The following is a 17,253-nucleotide window of genomic DNA, read 5'->3' on the forward strand; positions in this document are numbered from 1 at the left end:
GCTTGATTTTATACACCTGTGGCCATGGAAGTGACTGGAACACCTGAATTCAATGATTTGGAGGGGTGTCCCAATACTTTGGCAATATAGTGTACATTACTTACATATTGATAGAATATATTTTATAAATACCAAATACCGTATACACTTTCAGACAGAAGCAAGTGTTTGAAATAATTTCTGTTTGAGATGGATTCTGATCACCCTACAAGACAGAAATATATTTATATTTAGGATGCAAAAGGCTTTGGATGCTAACCGTTACTAAATGTGCATTCACTGCATATCATAATTCCTGTAACTACAAGATTCTGGCTTGTAAAAAGCATTCACGCCCAAGTAGAGCTTGTAATTACAGCTTGTAAGCTGGGAGTTTTCTGAAAGCTCCCACATGTACGTGGCCGCTGTACCACCTGACCGCTGTAGATTCGTTTAGGCATTGATAGTGGTGCAACAGAAACGCATAATTTCCAGTCAAAGGGCGTGAACAGCTCCGAATATAATGTCACGTCTTGTCATCTCAAGATTCCAGTAAATACAAGGTGGTGTGAACGCAGCAGAAGTAAAAAGTAAAAGACACCATTTTAAGAAATCAGACAAATCATATATCACATTCGTGTATTTATTTGGTTACATATTTTATCTGTCAATAAGCCTCATCGCTTTATACCAGACTGACTGATATGCATATTTAGCTGCACATATGTCATAAAATATAGTTTCCTCCATCATAACTCCTGTTTTTCATCCAAGAGCTCCCTTTGTTTCTCTGGCTGAAATGATAACGATATATTGAGACTGGTGAGAGCGCTCAAAGCTTCTCAGATGGTGGAAAAATTATAGAAATTTTATCTAAGGAAATGTGATGTAAACATGAGAATTTCATCTCTTTTTTATGTGCATTGTTAAAGCCCCAGAGATTTGTGCTGTCTCGTGACTACAAATAAATAGAAATACGTGACTGAATAAGTACGTGTCCTCCCTCTTTTGTGAAATATTGGTAAAAAACACTACTTCTATATTACAACTGCAATCCTGACACAAATTATCAATGTTTCACTTTTTATTGTAAAACTGTGGGAAAACATCAATGCTTGGGTTTTAAATAATAAAAAAAAGTAAATAAAATCAAAAAGGAAAACATTTATCATGTTTGTTTCACAATCTCACTAGTTTTCAGTCTGATAAAACTTCCCTTTGTTGGTGAAATGATGGGGTTGTGTGACGTTGTTTCAGAGAGAAGCATTAAGGTTGGGTTTTAGTAAAGTGCTGCGGAGCTTCAGGCACAAGGGTGGAAACCATGTGATTTTGGGCTCGGTCCTACAGGTCCAAAGCCAATAGCCCCACCCGTTGAAAGCAGCTATTGCCAGATCTCTGTATCTTCTGAATCAAAATCCTGTTTCTGTTATATTGTTTATTATTTTGTGCAGACAAACAGAGTTATATGTATTTTATTTGATACAGATTTATACTTCTGTTGACGTAAAATTGTAAAAACTTTATTCTTCATTTGAGTAATCAATACATTGAATCTAATTTCTTAACTCTGGCTTCTTTATTCCTCTTGTAGTCACTGGACATTAACAGGGATTTCAGTACAATAACAGTAATCAGTACATTATACAATCTCTCAAACATGAGGTGTTTCCTGTCTGTGAAAATCATTTCATGAGGATGAAACTAAAACTTCATAACTTTATACCTAAAACTTTTTCCAGTGACCACATAAATGGCTTCTTTCAAGTGTGAAATCCCATGTGCCTTTTAAGGTTTTCTTTTCGGTTGAAACTTTTCCCACATTGTTGACAGGTGTAAGGCGTCTCTTCAGCGTGAACACTCTTGTGCCTGTTAAGGTTTCCTTTTCGCTTAAAACTTTTCCCACACTGTTGGCAGGTGTAAGGCTTCTCTCCAGTGTGAACTCTCATGTGGATGTTAAGATTTCCAATTTGAGTGAAACTCTTTCCACACTGTTGGCAAGTGAAAGGCTTCTCTCCAGTGTGAACTCTCATGTGTCTGTTAAGGCTTACTTTTTGAGTGAAACTCTTTCCACACTGCTGGCAGATGTAAGGCTTCTCTCCTGTGTGAATACTCATGTGGATGTTGAGCTTTTCGTGTTGATCGAAACTCTTTCCACACTGTTGGCAGGGATAAGGCTTCACTTCAGTGTGAATTGTCATGTGGGCTTTAAGGTTTCCATGTTGATTGAAACTCCTTCCACACTGAGGACACGTGAATGGCTTCTCTCCATTGTGAATCCTCATGTGCCTGTTAAGGCTTCCTTTATGAGTGAATCTGTTTCCACACTGTTGGCAGGTACAAATCCTTCTAGTTTCTGTCTTTATAGCCCTTTTTCGTGAGGAAGTCTTTTCAGTCCGCGAGCAACTAAAAGTTTTTTGGCCCGCTATAAGATCATAATGATTCTTATATTGATCTTTCTCTTCGATTTCATTCAGTACTTCACTCTCCTCTTTCAGCATCATTAGGTCTAAGGCGAAAAGAGACAAATGTAAATTAACACCAGTATAATGGCAAAAAACAAAACATTTATACATGTTAAGCATCAAAACCAACATACAGATCCTAGATCCTATACACAGGGGGTTCATCAGGGGGAAAACAGAACAGAGTGGGGTGGGTGGGGGGATGTTCGGTGTCCTTCGAAATACCTGAGGAGCCTTTTCTTATTACCCTAAACAATGACTAAAAAAGAACTTCACTCCATTCAGAGTACATCAGATTCGGAGGACTGCAGCACAAAATAGCATCTTCTCAATGAAGAATCCTGCTGAAGATACAGAGTAGAGGTCTGTGCGGGACCGTTTTTTGTCCCGCTTCCACAAGGTTCTGTTTCGCACCCACTGGCTCCCGCTTAAAATTCACTGTGTTCACCTGCTATCCGCTTACAATGATTTCTTCCTGACCCGAAGGGTCCCACTATTTACATTTCCTCTAAAGAAAGAGAGAGGGATTGGGGATAACAAATAGAAAATGTTGGAAAACCTATACAAGATTTAAATTTGTTATTTGTCTTATGATACTGACAAAAGAGAAAAAAAGGACAAAGAAAAACAGGCTAAATTAAATAGAACATCTGTCTCTCAAAACTGTAGGCTGAGACAAAAATAAGAATAAATGAAAACTGTTGGCTTACTAGAAATACTGCAAAATGATATCTTTTTATAACATCCATGTAAGAATTAATCGGATCAATTATAACTCAAAGGTAATTAATTTACAGTGAATAAGAACTGAATTAAAATGTAAATTATTCACAATTAATATTTAACACTTTGTCAACTATTCGTCCACTGAAAAGTCGAGGTTAGGGTATTTTACCAATTCTGGACAAAATATTATCCTGTGGCCAACAGTAATACTTAGGGATGTGCAACGATTAATCACGATTAATCGTTTGCAAAATAAAAGTCTGTGTTTACGTAATATATGTGTGTGTTCTGTGTATAATAATTATACATACATGTATATATTTAAGAAAAATGTTAGATTTATATATATAAAATATTTATATTTATATGTAATATAAAATATATATAAATATGTATATTTATTTAAACATGCATATATTTCTTAAATTTATACATGTGTGTATTTATATATACACATAATTATTATACACAGAACACACACATATATTACATAAACACAGACTTTTATTTTGCAAATGATTAATCGCGAATTATAGTTGCACATCCCTAAAAGTTTTGATTACTGATTATGAGCAAGGTAACAAAAATCGAAAGTTTAAGGCAGTAATTTTGTAAGCACAACACAAGACATTGATGTATGTGTATTAGACTAGTTTAATAATCTAACAAAAACACACACACACATTCATACAGTTACAGGGAAATTGTGAGGTTGTTAACGGAAGGTGAATGGAGTCCCAATGTCTAATGTTAAACACTCTATCTTTGACCGCAACATGAGGGAATTAACAGACTAGTTTGTTTGCTTTTTGTTGTTCAAATCAGTACCTTTACCCGACAGCCATTTCTTCATAGACATACAACGCTTTGTCTTCATATTTACAAATCCTTAAAGATGAGTCACCTATTTCTCGTCCGACTATAGCAAAGTCACAGGTCTCAAGCGTGAGTATTTCCTTAACGTGTATTTCCTTAACTGTGTGTGGTTACCTGATGTGGTTACCTTGTTTGTCCTGAGCAGTTAAACTGAGCTCTGTTCTTCAGAAAAATCCTCCAGGTCCTGCAGATTATTCAGTTTTCAAGGATTTTTTTGCATATTTGAACCCTTTCCAGCAGTAAACATTCACCAAACATTCACTGATGCTCCAGAAGGAAACACGATGCATTAAGAGCCGGGGTGAAAACTTTTGAACAGGATGAAGAAGTCCAAATTTTCTTATTTTAATTTTTCTTAGTTGAAATATCATTTTTTTCATTTAGTACTTCCCTTCGGAAGCAACAGAAGATACTTGCATGTTTCCCAGAAGACAAATTAAGTACAATTTACCTTGATATTTGAATTCAAAAGTTTTCACCCCTCGGCTCTTAATGCATCGTGTTTCCTTCTGGAGCGTCAGTGAATGTTTGAACCGTTTTTAATAGTTGTGTTTGAGTCCCTCAGTTGTACTCAGTGTGAAAAGACGGATCTCAAAATCATACAGTCACTGCTGGAAAGGGATCAAATATGCAAAAAATCCTCGAAAACTGAAGAATTTTCATGACCAAAATCATTATTTGTTCATCCTTCAAAGATTGTACCCATTTGTAAAACTAAATTTCAAGAAGCAGGAAAACTAACGAGAGTATTTAAAAATAAAAAAGATATGAAATTGCCGCTATATGCAGCAGATGGCTTAATAAAATATCAAGAAATTATTTTTTGTCAAAGTTTGAAATTTTTTGTACTGAAGTAGGAAAATCACAAAGTCTCATGGAAAACAAAAACTTCAAATTGTGAAGAATTACAGAGAAAGCAAGTGAAAGCCTAACCCTATAGTTACTGTCTTTACTGTGTTTACAGTCACTGAGGATTGGAAATAACTAGTTCTTCCAATGTTTCATCATCAGACTCGTGCTCAGATTGATATGGTAAAATAAATGCTATAGTTACTGTCTTTACTGTGTGTACAAACGCTGAGGATTGGAAATTCGGATATAGTAATAGGCGTTTAATTTCTGACATGCATTGCAAGCAGTCAACCAATCACAACAGACTGGGTTATCTGACCAATCAGAGCAATCTGTATTATTCTCTGTATGATTGTACTTCTGTTTTTTCTTTATTTAGAGCTGGACATTTTAATAAGGATCAAATGACTGAGTTTAGCTTTGATAATGAAACCAACCTGTTTGTTCCTTTGTTTCTTCTTGTTTCACCCTGAATGTTTCTTCAATCTTCATGTCTTCACTCTCCTCTTTAATAAATGACATCTTTATGTCTTCAATCTCCTCTTTAATAAACGTCATCTTTATAATAGTGTCACGTAGATCTCAGTCGCTTCATCAGGATGCTTTCTGTGAGTTTGTCCTGTTTAAGATGAGAATAATTGATAAGATGAGAATAATTAACAAAAAGAAAAATAAATCCAAACTAAATCTCTGGGTGCATCTCAATTGTCTCAATTAATGGCCTTAAATTAGCCAAAAAGACTCAAAACTAGTGCTGCAAATTAATAAAAAGAACACAAATAATACAGGCATTTATTATCTACATTTAATAAATATTTAAATTATTACACTTCAATAAAAACATTAGCAGTTGGTTTGTAAAAGTTATCATCATGTGTTAAGGCAGGAATACACCAAACCAACGCCGATGAAGTAGTGGCGACGAAATCAGACTGCAGGGTTGGCTCACGTCAGCAGAGTCTGGGTCCAAAGTTGTTCTGACACACCAAACCAACGCTCGACAGCCGACGGCCAAGTAGCTCATCCGTTCTGCGCCTGTGTAAGATGAAATGCTTTTCTGAACCAGCAGGTGGCAGTAGCTGAACAGCCAATCAGAATGATCAGATGGCCCGATGGACTGACGAGCTCCAAAGTCGATTCAACACGTTGAATCGGCCGAAAAAGAAGCAGCGAGGATCAACTTCAGACGGCGGTGCGGAACACACTGAGAAACCTTACAGTAGGTGTCCACTGGCGCGGAGCAGAGTGAGCGTTTTCAATTAATTCCTATGGAAGTCGAGCTGCACAATCCCACAATGCACCTCGCGATGCATTTATTAATTCCATAGGAATTTAAAAAAAAAAAAAAACGCAAAAAAAGAAAACGCTCGCTCTGCTCCGCCCGCTCCGCGCCAGTGGACACCAAGCGTTAGTCAGCCGACGAAGAAAAACTGCCCGAAGGCCGACTGTCAGCTTGGCATGTTCCTGCTTTTAGTGTATGTTGTTCTTGTTCATTTACACTGTTTGAGCAGTGGGTGACGTCATCATGTTGTGATTCAAGCACTTCCAACCAGTGAATCAATTTTACAAAGTATTTGATACAACTGCCTCCAAATTTCGAAAAGCTCAGTTTCTCCATCACTACTCGTTCGTGTTTACGATAAACTGATTCACGATATCCACCTTATTTTTCAGGTAAGAGCATGCATGGCCATTTGTTCCTTTAATACTGCCGTCCGGTGTCATTCGTTATTTTTAGCTGTACAGTAGGGTTGCCACCCTTCCCGTGAAATACATAATCGTCCTGTATTTACAGGTAAAATGTTGCGCCTTGTATCATATTAATACGGGATGTGATTTGACCCCTATTTCCCATAGACTCACACATAATTAAATAAACACAATTATGCTTCAAATAACACAAACCCCTTGCTTAGTTTCAAGTGTCACAGGGGCGGTTTCTTCATTAGGGCAATAGGGCAACGCACCACTAAAGTGCAAAAGGGATGAATTTTATCAATCACATTCAACCACAGTTACACTAGCTGTCACTGCTAGACTGTTTGTTCTGCCTCTGGATATAGGCTATAGACTATCTGGGTATAGGCTTTTTGGGCAATTTCACTCTGGCCGAGAATTGCCCCGAGTGCCCTCATAGTCTTCCATTCAAAAAAATTTTTTTCGAACTGCAGGCACTGCAATGCAATCTCTATGGGTTCCAGGAGGGCTAGGACTAACGTGCTTTCGTCATCATACGTAACCTTAACTTGTGCAGCGATTGGTGGAAACAAACATTCCTCTATTAATACCTTTTTAAGCTAAAGTAACCAATAATTTCCTCAGTGCATAACTTACATTAAACAGACATATTCTCCATCTATAAATGTTAGAAAGTCAAGGAAATATTTCCATTTTGCAGTCAGGAGTTGAATAGGAATGCAATAATTCTGACCAAAACATACATTTTGCTAAAAATATTTGTTGTTGAAAATGTGTTTTTGTTAGCGAACAATTGTGCCATATGTAGAATTTCAATCCTACTACTAAATGTATTTTTATGATAGCTGTACATTGACTATTGTAGGGTATTCAGAGTAGCCTAAGCCTAATAATTAGTCTGTGCTTTTTTAAATTTATTTTTAGTTTAGTGTATTTAACACTTCTGCTTTAAAAAACATTTTGTTTTTAGATTAGTGTTACAATGTTAGAATGTAGGCCTAATGTGATTTGACCCCTTTTTATTTTGTTGCACATATTACTGCTAAAGACTATAGAATAATTCGATATAGCATAGACTACACGGTTAAATGGATGTGAAATAACATTATTTTAATTAAATACAGATTTTTTTTTTAGATCCCAGCCCTATGGCATGCTTTAAATACTGAATTTTCCCTGTTTTAGATAAGCAGTAATGATACATTATTATATCACTTGTTAAATGGTTATTTAACAATTAGCCTACATTCATCCCCCCCAAAAAAAAATTAGCACCAGCCGCCACTGAAGTGTCATTCGCTTCTTTGACAAAAATAAATCATAAGATGAATAAATATTTAAAGTGTAGTTTTGATCATGTTCATGTTTGTATTATTTCCCAGTTAATAAGTACTTCAACTGACCATTCCAGGATAATCTTTTATTTCGATCTTACACTCACACAATCACACTCATTTTTTCATACATTGTTTAAGTCCAATGACACTTTAATAACTTATTTATATAGACTTATAGGCCTATTTTCTTTGCTTTATACGGTTTTCAAAGCACCCACTGATTTATTGTATGAAAAAGTCTAAAAATATCTGGGTCGTATCGGACGCAAAGGCAGCTTTTTCCACCTTTTGACCACAAGATATTGTTAGTGTGCACCGTGATGAAAAGATGCGAGTAATGATCCTTTTTACGATACAGTTGAGTGGAGAAAGCCTCGGCGCTTCACAAACCTTCATTTTTCCATCACTAGAAAACACCTTACAAACGCGTCGAAAAATAAGGTGGACAGGGAGCGAAATGAGACTCAAGTTTACCGTGTCTCATCAGTGGATGTGCTTTACTCACACAGAATATTCTCCATTTAGTGAAGGCCGATTTCCAAACACTGCTTCATGAATCTTGTTTCAAATCAGTGATTCGGAGCATGTATCAATCCGCCAAAGTCACGTGATTTCAGTAAACGAGGCTTCATTACGTCATCACTGTTTCAAAACAGTTCGAAACTTAAATGGTTCACCGGTAGAGGGCGATGATAAAGTGAACCCATGAATCATGCAGATTCACTGAGAACTATTGAACAAGTGTCTATAGGGCTTTACCCTATGGTTTTACCTGATCTCTGATCAGTTTTATACATTTCTAATGTTTTAATTAAACATTAGAATAATTAAAATGAATAATGATAGTTATTAATCTCTTATTGGCCTGTTTAGCTTGAGAGAAACAAGTCCTGAAAATTTATATTTAATCTTATTAGATGACTAGTTAATTGCAATTGATTGATTTTACTTTCAATAAAACTTTTGCAATGCATTTGTAAAAGGTATTTTTAATGCATGTTTGCCCTGAGTTTTGTTGCATTTACACTGTTCTGAACACTAGGTGTCACCGTGGAGTCGGGTGTCAGATTGTTTCGAAGCCTCTACTGCACATTTGCTTCAACTGCTTCAGTGTTTCACGAAGCCTCGATGATCTGCCCATCACTATCTCCATTAAAGTTAGATAAAGAAATACAATGTTTCATTAAATAGCACTACCTAATTTTCACACCGCTTGTAAAAACTGTCAAACACTGAACACTATCGAAGTAAACTGATTAAATTCTTAAAACAAACCTTTCTTCAGCCGAATCAACAGATGCAGGAGTGAGTCCCAGCCTTATGACGTCACGGCATCGCAGCAAAATAAAAGTCCTGTTCGCACTCTGCTGCCTGAAATCACAGAAGTGCATAGAAATTAACTATTTTTTAACAGATAATCCCTGATTTAAACTTTAAAGTGACAAATATGCTAAAAAACAAACATGTTAAGAGTTCATAAAGCACAATCAAGGGGCTGATTGCATAAACCGCTAAGACTAGTCTTAAAAATATATATAAAGTATAAATGTAATTCATTCAATACCAAAAACTATTGCTAAAAGGTTCGGTCCAATTAAAAATGTAATATTTCAGATTTTTAATTAAATCAATAGCAAGTCAAGTCTTCAGTGTTAAGGGTCATTTGTGTGAGTTGCTGCCTATGTAGTGATTCAAATCACTCACTAATGAGTGAACACAGACTCAATTCACACCTGCTCCACAGAAAACTCTTATATGTATTAAAATCTGCAGTTCAAGACTGAGTATAAATGATACACAAATAAAGAATTTTTTACTTATATTTTATTATCATATTAATGTGTTTTCTTGTTTTTTTGTTTTGTTTTTGGAAGAAGACGATCTGACTTCTGGAAGCTTTTCTTGCAGTAGATTAGTCAGTATAAGGTCTAACAAACATTTTGAGCCTGTTTGCAGCTGGTCACTTCATGCGTTTTCTCTGATCAGAGTTATCCGATCGCAAAAAGACTAGGTTTAAATGCCCTCCGGGACGGATTTGAATCCGATCGCTCAAACCACTTGGTGGTCGGAGACGCATTTCAGTCAAAACTGAACAAGTGTAAATGCATCTGGTTGTTGAAACCACATACTAAATTATTTTTTAAATGTTACACTTTGTAACTGTGACAAACTGCTGACGTCACCTGCATTGATATATCATTAATGGATGTGATGCTTCACACAGGATTTGTCAAGTCACGGTTCAGCGTTTAAGGTGCTGAAATACCGGATACCGGATACCGTATAAGACAGAAATATATTTATATGTGATGCAAAAGGCTTTGCATGCTAACAGTTACCAAGTAAACAGTAAAGACACCGCTAGAAGAAATCAGACAAATCATGTATCACAATCGTGTATTTATTTGGTTACATATTTTATCTGTCAATACACCTGAATGCATATTTAGCTGCAGATATGTCATAAAATATAACTTCCTCCATCATAACGTCTGCTTTTCATCCAAGAGCTCCCTCTGTTTCTCTGGCTGAAATGATAATGATATATTGAGACTGGCGAGAGCGCTCAAAGCTCCTCAGATGGTGGAAAAATTATAGAAATGATCATTTCTAAGGAAATGTAATGTGAACATGAGAATTTATCTCTACTTTTTTATGTGTATTGTTTCTGACTAAAGCCCCAGAAATTTGTGCCGTCTCGTGACTACAAATAAACAGAAACACGTGACTGAATAAGTACATGTCCTCCCTCTTTTGTGAAATAATGGTAGAAAACACTATTTCTGTATTATAACAGCAATCCTGACACAAATTAATTATCAATGTTTCACTTTTTATTGTAAAACTGTGGTAAAACATTGATGCTTCTGTTTTAAATCTAAAAAAAAATGTAAAAAACAAAAACAAGGCAAAAATATATCATGTTTGTTTCGCAATCTCGCTAGTTTTCGGTCTGATAAAACTTTTCTTTGTTGGTGAAATTATGTGGTTGTGTGACATCGTTTCAAAGAGAAGTGTTAAAGGAACACTCCACTTTTCTGAAAATAGGCTCATTTTCCAAGTCCCCTAGAGTTAAACAGTTGAGTTTTACTATTTTCGAATCCATTCAGCTGATCTCCGGGTCTGGCGGTACCACTTTTAGCATAGCTTAGCATAGTTCATTGCAGCAGGTGCAATGATATTACGCAGCGTCTCTCACAAATGTCTCCATGGTTGCAAGGCACGCTCCCTGTGCAAACTTTTCATTTTCTGTCAGTCTTAGTACACGATGTAACTACAAAAGACTCATGTTTTATATAGGAAAAATATTGAAACTCTTTGGTCATTTTTGAGCGAGATGCTAACGGTCTAATCAGATTCAATAATAATGTGACCACATGTAAAAGGCTTCTCTCCAGTGTGAATTCTCATGTGCCTGTTAAGGCTTCCTTTTTGCTTAAAACTTTTTCCACATTGTTTGCAGGTGAAAAGGCTCTCTCCAGTGTGAATACTCATGTGGTAATTAAGATTCCCTTTTCGGTTGAAACTTTTCCCACACTGTTGGCAGGTGTAAGGCTTCTCTCCAGTGTGAACACTCATGTGGACTTGAAGGTTTCCAATTTGAGCGAAACTCTTTCCACACTGCTGGCATGTGTAAGGCTTTTCTCCAGTGTGAACTCTCATGTGGACTTGAAGGTTTCCAATTTGAGTGAAACTCTTTCCACACTGAGGGCATGTGTAAGGCTTTTCTCCAGTGTGAACTCTCATGTGTCTGTTAAGGCTTACTTTTTCAGCAAAAGTCTTTCCACACTGTCGGCAGGTACAACGCTTCTCTCCAGTGTGAATTCTCATGTGGACGTTGAGCTTTTCGTGTTGACCAAAACTCTTTCCACACTGTTGGCAGGGATAAGGCTTCACTTCAGTGTGAATTGTCATGTGGGCTTTAAGGTTTCCATGTTGATTGAAACTCCTTCCACATTGAGGACACGTGAATGGCTTCTCTCCATTGTGAATCCTCATGTGCCTGTTAAGGCTTCCTTTATGAGTGAATCTGTTTCCACACTGTTGGCAGGTAAAATTACTTATAGTTTCTGTCTTTATAGCCCTTTTTCGTGAGGAAGTCTTTTCAGCCTGTGAGCAACTAAAAGTTTTTTGGCCAGTAATAAGATCATGATGATTCTTATATTGATCTTTCTCTTCGATTTTACTCAGTACTTCACTCTCTTTTTTCAGCATCATTAGATCTAAGGCAAAAAGAGACAAATGCAAATTACCAGTTTAATAGCACAAAGCAACAAAAAACAAAACATTTAGAAGATTTTCTGTCCATAACAATGTCCCTTCGAAATACCTGAGGAGCCCCTTCTTATTACCCTAAAGCCGGGTGCACACTGCGATTTATAATAGTCCTTTACGATTGTTACTTGTCAGACTGTAGGAGCATGATCCTCATGTCACACTGTGGGATCTCAGCTGTCCTGTATGTCAGACTGTACTACAGTCAAGATGCGTTAAAACGGATGAGCACTTGAAAACTTGTCCGGAGTTTTACATCAACCCACACACATTCAGTGACTGTGAGCTGCATTACATGTGGGACTGAAATGGTGGCTAACAAAGAAATCTCTAGTGTTCATTTTGATCACGGCTTGTCTTGAAAAACGACAATTTGACGTTTGTCATAGGAGAAATCACATTGCAGGACTGTGCGCCAAATCTTCTGACACTGCAAGAATTACGGTAATTGCCAGAAGGTAAAATTTTATTATCATTAATTGGCTGTCAGTGAACATGTCAAACGAGCGATCAAAGACTACAGATTTTAGCCTAGGATTATAGGAATCTTTTAGGATTCTCGAAATTTGTCTCAGACGACCAAATCGTGGCCAAAATAGCACAGTGTGCACCTGGCTTAAATGATGACTAAAAAATAACTTTGCTCCATTTGGAGTACATCAGACTTAGAGGACTGCAGCACAAAACAGCATCTTCTCAATGAAGAATACTGCTGAAGATCCACCAGAGTAGAGGTCTGCGTGGGACTGTAATTTTGTCCCGCTCCCGCAAGTTTCTATTCCACACCCACCAGCACCCACTTGTAATGATTTCTTTCTGACCCAACGGGTCCGGCTAAAATTTAGATAGTTTCCAGATTTCCAGTTTCCAGTGGCCGGGATGCAAAGAACATATCTTGAGATGTGGCTCAGGTCAAGGAACTAGGAACTACGTGAACGTCACTGCTGCAGAAAGTTTTGCTCACTTCAAGTTCATGCGCAGATTGAATAAATAAATGAAACTAATGGAGCAGTGGCCAAATCAGTCAGCAGGACAGTAGGATTGTTCCTGACTGACTCCAGGGCTACAGGCTGTGCTCATGTAACAGAGGCCAGCTAGTAGGTCGCTGTGCAAGTAATCCTCACTCCTCTGATATGAAGTGATGCTCTAGCGACTGACCCTAGGGGTTGCAGCCTTTAGCCTCCTTGTTAGAACGTCCGACTACCATGTGGACGGGCCCGGGTTGGAGTCCCTCTTGGAGCAGGCAGGTGCGAACTGAAAGGGCTACGTTGGTGCCGTGACCCGGATGGGAGTGAGGTTTAGGGGGTGACTGTAACAGAGACCTACTAGTAGTTGCTGTGCGAGTAAGCCTCACTCCTCTGATCTCAAGAGATGCTCTAGCAACTGACCCTAGGGGTTGCAGCCTTTAGCCTCCTTGTTAGAACGTTTGACTCCCATGTGGACGGGCCCGGGTTCGAGTCCCACTTGGAGCGGGCAGGTGCAAACTGGAGGGGCTAAATGGGTGCCATGACCCGGATCGGAGTAAGGTTTAGGGGGGTGAGTGTAACGGAGGCCTACTAGTAGGCGCTGTGTGAGTAAACCTCACTCCTCTGATCTCAAGAGATGCTCTAGCGACTGACGTTAGGGTTAGCAGCCTTTAGCCTCGTTAGGATGTTCGAGTCCCGCTTGGAGCGGGCAGGTGCAAACTGGAGGGGCTACGTTGGTGCCGTGACCCGGATGGGAGTGAGGTTTAGGGGGGTGACTGTAACGGAGGCCTACTAGTAGGCGCTGTGCGAGTAAACCTCACTCCTCTGATCTCAAGAGATGCTCTAGCGACTGACGCTAGGGGTAGCAGCCTTTAGCCTCCTTGTTAGGATGTCCGACTCCCATGCAGACGGACCTGGGTTCGAGTCCCACTTGGAGTGGGCAGGTGCGAACTGGAGGGGCTAAATTGGTGCCGTGACCTGGATGGGAGAGAGGTTTAGGGAGTTGAGTGTAATGGAGGCGAGCTAGTAGTTGCTGTGCGAGTAAACTTCACTCCTCTGATCTCAAGAGATGCTCTAGCGACTGACGCTAGAGGTTGCAGCCTTTAGCCTCCTAGTTAGAGCATCCAACTCCCACGCTGGAGACCCAGATTTGAAGCCCACACAGAGCGGGATGAGCAGGACCTTGGTAGGAGTTACACTCACGTCAATGCCGTTTATGTTGGGGTCCAATTTTATCGGTCGGATTTTTCTTTTAAAAAAATGTATTTATGCACGTCAGGTTTAGGAAAGAAGGGATTTGGGTCGATTCGGATTGGGTACAGATTATATGAGCCAAGAAGGCCTCTAGTTCCAACCCTGCTTAAACGCAAATACCTGAATTTTTCAAACAAGTCTGAAAGACTTGATTAGTTGGATCAGGTGTGTTTAATTAGGATTGAAGCTAAACTCTTCAAGGCTGTGGCCCTCCAGGAACTGAGTTTGACAACCCTGAAATAAAACATCTGAACAGGGCCTCAGAATGCTACAAAATGGTTGCATTTTGAAACCTTTTTTCCTGCCGGTGCAACTAAATTTTGTTCACCAGGTTGCACTGCTGCAACTACCACAATGCTCAACTGATCAGAAAGGACATTTCTGTTGCATTTGAGAAACATCAAACAAAACCGTGCTTTAGAGCAGTGCAGACTGTTTATTAGCTTGGACCATTAATAGACAGCAGAGCGCGAGCCCAGAACAGGTTAACTCAAAGGATGAACAAAATCAAACCGTACCGTTCTCCACTTACAGTTCATCATGCACTTGCACCACGGTTCAACTTAAATCTGACGACGGATTTATTTTTCAAGGGCTTTTAAGTGCTTTAGACTTTTTCAGCTCTTCAAAGCTCTAAAAAATAATCCAATTTAACTGTTATTTTATTATCAACAATAATAATAATGTATTAATGAACAAAATCATTATTTGTTCATCCTTCAAAGATTGTCCCCATTTGTAAAACTAAACAGGTTATTTAAAAAAATAAAGATATGAAATTACTGCTATAACTAGTAGATGGCTTATTAAAATATCACATCATCAAGAAATTATTTTTTGTCAAAGTTTGACGTCTTTGTGACTTCCTACTTAATATTTCAGTGCAAAAAGTCTCATGGAAAACAAAAACTTAAAATTGCAAAGAATTACAGAGAAAGCAAATAAAGAGCGCTCCTTCAGTGTGGTATGATACTATAGAAGAATAGTACATTTAATAAGAGAAGAATACATTTTTCCCCATAAAAATTAGATTGCTGTTAAATGTTTAATTTTTTGCATCTCAACTAAAGCATTTCCAAGAAATAAACATATTATTAGCAACTGCTTGCGATGGAGATTCTGGTTAAATAACTAGTTCTTCCAGTGTTTCATCATCAGACTCATGCTCAGATTGATATGGTAAAATCAATGCTATAGTTACTGTCTTTACTGTGTGTGTAATCGCTGAGGATTGGAGATTCGGATATAATAATAGCTGTTTCATTTCCGACATGCATTGCAAGCAGTCAACCGATCACAACAGACTGAACCATCTGACCAATCAGAGCAATCTGTATTATTTTCTGTATGATTGTATTTCTCTATTTACTTTTTTTTTTTGTAGAGCTGGACATTTTATTAAAGATCAAATGAGCAAGTTCAGCTTTGATAATGAAACCAACCTGTTTTTTCCTCCGTATCTTCATATTTCATTCTGAATGTTTCTTCAATCTTAATGTCTTCAATCTCCTCTTTAATAAATGCCATCTTCATATCTTCACTCTCCTCTTTAATAAACACCATCTTTATGATAGTGACACGTGGATCTCTGTCGCTTCATCAAGATTTTTTCTCTGTGTTTGGTCCCTCTGTCCTGTTTAAGATGAAAATAATTAACAAAAAGAAAAAATAAATCCAAACAATTTTTGGGTGCGTCTCAATCATCTTTAGTTCAGTAGTTTAGCACACTGGTGAGAGAGTCAGTCAGAGTTATAGTTAATGGCCTTAAATTAGCCCAAAACACTCAAAACTAATGCTGCAAATTAATAAAAGAACATAATACAGATATGTTTAGGCATTTATGATCTGCATTTGGTATAATAAATTATAGATTATATTTAAATGATTACACTTTCATGTAAATATTAGCATTTGTTTTGTAAAAGTTGTCATTACATGTTAGTGTTTGTTGTTCTCGATCATTTACACTGGAGCAGCATGATTCGAGCGCTTCGAATCACTGAATCATTTTACAAAGTATTTGATTCAATTGACTCGGAGTTTCGAAAAGCTCCGTTTCTTCATCACTACTCGCCAGTAACCGAATTAGTGTTTATGATAAACTGATTCACGATATAGGGAGCGAAATAAGACGCACCTTCTCTGTTAACGTTACTTAAGTGTGGATGCACTTTACTCACACACAATATCCTTCATTAAAGTTAGATAAAGCATTACAATGTTATATTCAATAGTAAATAACTAACTTCACAACGCTAGTAAAAACTGCAACACACTGAACGGTTTATGTCGATTTACACAAATTAAAATCTTAAAACAAACCTTTCTTCAACCTAATCTCAGGAGTGTGGCGCGGCCTTATGACGTCACGCCACGATATCAAAATAAAAGTGCCATTCACAGGCTGCTGTCTGTATCTCAGAAGTGCATTAAAAAAGCACAGAAAGGCATAGAAATGTACCAGATAATTCCGTATGAAAAATTAAAATAGTGAAAAATGTGATATAAAAACAAAAATGTTAAAAAGAGTGTATGAGCTCAGAAACACATATAAGAGTCGTTTTTTTTTTTTTTTTGAGTTGCTGCTGTCTGTTATTAAACAAAAGAGATCAGGCCCATTGAACGTGTTAACTCGCTTGCCATTCTTTTATTCACTCAACTCTCTCACTCATACAGGTCTCCCCTGTTATCTCCTGACTCTTCCCAAGCTCTCTCTCTTAAAGAGGCCCATAATAAACACATAATAATGTGTGAAACTCACATTAGCTCTCCTGTGACTTATAAGCCTGGTCTCTTTGGTTGGATCACTCATCCTGATCGTGTTTTATA

At 37.7% G+C, this 17,253-nt stretch overlaps 1 protein-coding gene across 1 annotated transcript; it reads right to left on the reverse strand.

The window, feature by feature from the left end:
* Nucleotides 1-1,260: 1,260 nt before the first annotated feature.
* LOC137025221 (zinc finger protein 569-like) lies at nt 1,261-16,782 on the reverse strand. Its single transcript, XM_067393246.1, has 5 exons — nt 16,747-16,782; nt 15,867-16,057; nt 11,305-12,153; nt 5,333-5,437; nt 1,261-2,485 (listed from the first exon to the last, which is right to left on the reverse strand). Exons 2-5 carry the CDS (start codon nt 15,985-15,987, stop codon nt 1,740-1,742), a joined length of 1,821 nt encoding a protein of 606 aa, XP_067249347.1. The 5' UTR covers nt 15,988-16,057; nt 16,747-16,782; the 3' UTR covers nt 1,261-1,739.
* Between the last annotated feature and the right edge of the window lie 471 nt (nt 16,783-17,253).

This window comes from Chanodichthys erythropterus, chromosome 8 (genome assembly GCF_024489055.1).
Source record: "Chanodichthys erythropterus isolate Z2021 chromosome 8, ASM2448905v1, whole genome shotgun sequence".
NCBI lineage: Eukaryota > Metazoa > Chordata > Actinopteri > Cypriniformes > Xenocyprididae > Chanodichthys > Chanodichthys erythropterus.